This window comes from Pseudochaenichthys georgianus, unplaced genomic scaffold, assembly GCF_902827115.2.
Source record: "Pseudochaenichthys georgianus unplaced genomic scaffold, fPseGeo1.2 scaffold_544_arrow_ctg1, whole genome shotgun sequence".
Classification (NCBI taxonomy): domain Eukaryota; kingdom Metazoa; phylum Chordata; class Actinopteri; order Perciformes; family Channichthyidae; genus Pseudochaenichthys; species Pseudochaenichthys georgianus.
The window spans coordinates 7,352-12,892 of record NW_027263105.1 but is presented as its reverse complement, the minus strand read 5'-3'; the positions used below and the strand labels follow the sequence as shown (position 1 = coordinate 12,892).

General features: G+C 44.9%; 1 protein-coding gene across 1 annotated transcript; it reads right to left on the bottom strand.

Moving 5' to 3' along the window:
• Window positions 1-3,532: 3,532 nt before the first annotated feature.
• LOC117443132 (E3 ubiquitin-protein ligase TRIM21-like) lies at window positions 3,533-5,158 on the bottom strand. Its single transcript, XM_034079079.1, has one exon. It carries the CDS (start codon window positions 5,156-5,158, stop codon window positions 3,533-3,535), a length of 1,626 nt encoding a protein of 541 aa, XP_033934970.1.
• Window positions 5,159-5,541: the final 383 nt, after the last annotated feature.

Here is a 5,541-nt window from a genome sequence, read left to right as displayed (position 1 = left end):
CAATTCTGGTCGCTTAAATTATATATAGTGTATAATATTTAGATTTTCCTTTTCTTTTCATATTTTCACATCATAATTTTGTTTTTTAATTCCTCCTCTCTAATTACTGACTGCTGTCGTTTTTATTGAATTTTTTATTTGATCAGTCTAGACCAGGGGTTCTCAAAGTGCGGCCCGCGGGCCAATGGCGGCCCTCGGAAATGTTTCTGGCGGCCCGCGATAGTTAACGTGACACGCTGCAATGCATGCGTTATATTTGAATCCTCCGCGGTCGTATCTAGTAAGAATTAGAATGGAATTTAAGAATGGTAAAACTGCGCCCCCTGGGTTCCTAAATTATGAATGACAGCTTGTGGAAAGTTTGCTAGACTTCTGGTTGCATGGCAACTAGGCATCTTGCCAGTTGCGGTTAAGCGGAAAATCTGTAAGTTATCAGAATCAGAAACGGGAGTTAACTAGCGATTCTAGCTAGTCACCGTCTGTAGATAACCCGACTGTGTGTCCTCTGCAAGTTCTTAATGTAGACTGTATGTATAATTGGTTAGTACAATAAAGAAAGGATTTGTTTTGGTATTATTTTGTGTTCCGTTTTTTCTTGGGCGGCCCTCAATCCAATATTGGGTACCTACATTGGCCCTCACTCATCAAAACTTTGAGAACCCCTGGTCTAGACGCTGTGGATATCTTTTTACTTTAATATTATAACCACATTAAGTTTGAGGTAACTTCCTCTCGCACCGATAATCTGCTTTTCACAGTTGACATTCTGTAGCTCCAAATCTGGTCATACCATTTAACTCTGACGTACACAGATACCCTTGTTACATCTTTTAAAACGTTATGAAAGTTATCAAGGCTTGTATCTCCTTTCATTTGACTGAAGTCTTGCCCAGAATGTATTTCTCCTTCTGGAACAAACTGCAGCAGCAAGAGTCTTATCTCAAATACAAGATATGACATTAAGAGGAAAGCGAAACAATGGAGTTAAGCAATGCAATCAACTTCTATCTGTCCTCGAAGAGAATTGGCATTGATTTGCAGGTGTGGGAGCCTTCTGTCGTTATACACAGAAGGTGACGATGCTTTGAGCAATGCAGACGGTCCAGATTACAAAAGAACAAGCCTTAACATGACAGTAACCGTCACCTTAAATAAACTACCCTCTCCAATCAGTCAATATGCATTTAAGACCATTCTGCAACAAACGGCTGCACCACGAAAAGCAAGGTAAGGTCCCTTTAAGATACGCAAGAAAAATGAACGTTGCTGTATTTGCGAAAAGTCGATTAGTGGTAAGAATCTGTCGTCACTAAAGTACTGTCGATAGCATGGAAACTAAAGCGAGTGAGTGGCGAGTAAACACTATTAGGTCTTCTTTAGGAGACTATGACACGTCAGAGGCGTAAATCATTCAATGGCTGGAGTCCAACAACTTGCCTCAGTTTCAGAGTTCTTGTTTTATGCATTTTGGACAAATGTCACACTGTCATGGCTTAGTGCAGGGGTGTCAAACTTAAGGCCCGGGGGCCAAATCCGGCCCGCGACTTCATTTTATGTGGCCCCACAAGAGCTTGCAAAGAATATATGTTTTACAGAAGCACGTTGCCATTACATGGAGCACAATGCATTTCAGAATTTGACTTTTTTCTCAGATTTGACTTTTTTTTCAAAATATTACTTTTTTTTCAAAATGTCACTTCTTTTTTTTTTTTTTTGGCTTTTCTTTTTAAATCATTTTGTGACATTCTCACAGAAGAGACTTGCAAATGATTTGCCCTAGCCTTCTGCTTTCAGACCTAGTTAATTATGAAGTTATTACCCTATCCGATAATAATCCAATGCAGAGGCAATGATGTCATATAATACATATTATATATATACTGTATATATTTATATATGTATTTTTATATAGTCTTAAAGTTACAACCGGCCCTTTGAGTGCAACCATAATGTGAATGTGGCCCGTGATGAAATTGAGTTTGACACCCCTGGTTTAGTGGAACACTTGAAAATAATTGAAATATTATTATAAGTAACACCTCCTGTTCTGAAAAGTCAAATGTCTGCTGCTAGTCAGACACCACAAAACCACAGGTGCAATAATATGTGGTGCAACCTCAAAATCATACGGGGTGCTGCTATAATACAGGATCATTAATGTTGTTCGTAACACATGTTCTTTTCTGGTATGCGTGTCTGTGACGGGGTTCTATTTGTCCGTTGAAACCATAGGCTTAGTCGGTTGTTTAAGCTTTCCAAAACTTTATTTATAACAGCAACAAAAGAATATACTGTTTGATAAAAGTGAAACAGTATAACTTAAATAAACAAAATCAAAGTTACCAAATTTGGTTGTCTATTACTCCTGGAGTAAACACATTCTCACTGTTGCCTTCACTGCAACAATCTCCCGAATGACTCTTCCAGGGCCAACACCGTCCCTTTTGTACCCATAGCCCCTCCCCACAGGCCCTCCCCATAGCCCCTCCCCACAGGCCCTCCCCATAGCCCCTCCCCATAGCCCCTCCCCACAGCCCCTCCCCACAGGCCCTCCCCATAGCCCCTCCCCACAGGCCCTCCCCATAGCCCCTCCCCACAGGCCCTCCCCATAGCCCCTCCCCACAGCCCCTCCCCACAGGCCCTCCCCATAGCCCCTCCCCACAGCCCCTCCCCACAGGCCCTCCCCACAGGCTTACCGTCAACCGGTTACACAATTACCTCCAAACCACATTGTCAACATAAATGTAATTTCCTCAAACATGAGGAAACTATCTGAACCAAACATACACAGGTTAACTACGTCTTAACAGTCATTCCCCATAATTAATAAACACAAAATAAATAATAAATTACATCCACGGAAGTGATGCGCCTCCGTCTTTTCCACCTTCCCTTTGCTGGGGAGACGGCGGTGAAACTCCGCCCCCCACGTGAGTATGGTGTAATATAGTTAAATGTATGTTGAAATAATTGTAGACTCACAAGCGTGCACTTGTGGTCACGCTCCAGAAAGGAAGGGGAAAAGGTGGACGTTTTAGTGATGATTTAACCTGATTTATTGACGAACGGAAGAGAGCAGGAAATGTTTGGTGTGTATGTGTGTGTGTGTGTGTGTGTGTGTGTGTGTGTGTGTGTGTGTGTGTGTGTGTGTGTGTGTGTGTCGCCGTACGGCTGTCAGTGGCGGAGTCAGTCACTCTGTGATCCGCTCCGTCACAGTGTCAAAAGGTCTGCAGCACACCAACGCCAAAAGGTATTTTCAAATCGGAACAGTCTTTGACCTCACGCTACACTGATCATTTTGTTTGTTTAAATATATGGAAGTAAATAAATCGGCCGAGGAAGGCAAAGAAATCAGCGCCTACAGAGCTTTATTTGCGTGGTTTTTAACGTGTGAGTCAAGAAGCGGATCCCCGTTGACGTGGCACAGCTTTAGATACCCCACAAGACTGGGCCACGACAAGACCAAAGAAGGCCTTTGTGAACACGTTGAGAAAGACACTTCATCCAACGAGGCACATGTAATCCTTCATGTTTAGTGACCGATGCTGGAAAGGGTCAGAGGGACTGAGTTGATGCCGTCATCATAGAGCCCAGGACTGAAGAACGGGTAGATTCTCTCAGTAAAAGAGCAGCCGGCAAAGGAGTAGAGTAGATCCGCAGTATCCACATTATAAAACGAGACTAGACCCGCGTCGTAATCCACAAACACTCCCACCTTCTGAGGCTTTGAATCAAGCGAGAGTTTGAGAGGCGAGCCAACAAGAGCGGCGTATTCATCTCCATTCTTCAACCACATGGTCCAATGGCCGTTCTCTGGGCTCAGCGGGATGATTCCCTTCCTCTTGATGGACTCCTTGGCCACTCCTACAGTCCATCTGGTCTTCTCTCTGACCACAATCTCAAAGTAAAACTTCCCGGAGGAGAAACCCTCTTTCCCTAAGACGCAACAACTCGGGTCGAATCTCTTAGGAGTGTTTGCGAGTTTCTTGTTCGCGACGGCATGATGCACTTGTTTTCCATCGGCAGAAATCACGAGAGCATGATGGGCCGAATCGGGATCCAAAACCATGTCCACCGCACACTTCTGGACCCGATTTAGCTCGGCTATTCGGAGCGCCTTGTCCATCTCTTTGCCCAAAGTCTCGTCCAGTTGATCCAAAGCATTCCTCAGAGTCCCTTCATAAGACGGTGGATCGATGCTGACTTCCGTCCAGTCCTTTGAGAGCGCCGAAGCTTCCAACGAGGCAAAGCTTTGCAGGACGTGGATGTAGTCTTTGGAGCGTGAGAGCTGATCCACATCAGCTCGCTTCCTGATCAACTCGGAGATCTCCTGCTCCAGTTCTCCGATGAATGCTTTGGCTTTCTTCTCCGTCTCTTTCTGCTTGGCTTCGATCTCCTCGATGAGCTTGGCTTTAGATATTTCCAAAGACCGAATCAATGCATTGAAGACCTGAACACCGTCCGCCTTTTCTCTGTCTCCGGATTCCTTGTTGACATTCGCCACGTTCTTGAACTCTTGGATCTTCAGCCGTCTCTTTTGGATCTTCCGGTGAATTTGAGCCTCCGTCTTCCCGAGGTCGGCCTTCCTTCTCTCAAACTGTTCTTTCAGAGGAATGACTTCATGTGATTTGTGGTCTAGAACCGGGCACAGCATGCACACACAGATCTGGTCTGTTTTGCAGAAGAGCTCCAGAGGTTTTTCGTGTATTTTACACATCCTACCTTCCAGATTCTCCACAGGATCCGTCAGCTGATGTCTTTTCAGGCAGGGCACCGTCAGATGGGACTGCAGATGGTTGTCGCAATACGAGGCCAGGCACACCAGGCAGGACTTCACCGCTTTGCATTTGGTGTCAGTGCAGATGTCACAGGGAACTTCTCCTGGTTTTGCGAGTTGCTGATCTGAGCTGTCGCTTCTAGATCTGCTGAACTGCGCTGCCATCTCAGATATGAAATTATTGACTCGCAGATCAAGCTTTTTGTAGAAAGGGTATTTACATGTCGGGCACTCACACTTGCTGTTGCTGTCCCAGTGCTGCGTGATGCACTTCTGGCAGAAGTTGTGCCCACATGGTAGCGTGACTGGATCGGTGAACACATCCAGACAGATGCCGCACAGAAGCTGGTCTTCAGACAGGAAGCAGTTGGCAGCAGACATGTTGATACGCTGAAACCCAAAAGTAAAGATTGACATTAAAACACTGTACAAACAGCATCTTCTTGAAGTAGCTCTCTCTCTGTGTTTTTGCTTTACGTATGAACCCAAAAAGCAACATCATTTTTCTTCAAGCACAATGTACCAACATAATCGGACTCGAGTCGCACTTAAGTCGCACACACAGAGACTCCAGACTTGACTTGGACTCGTGACCAAAAGACTTCAGACTCGACTTGGACTCGTGTGTTGGGACTCGTGAACAATCATTGTGTTTTCTATTGTTGGCGTATTAAAGGTGGGGAAGGTACATTTGAGAGAAACCGGCTCGAGATCGCTAGAATTTGAAAATACACAACCGGAGATAATCTGCTAGAGGCTGCTAC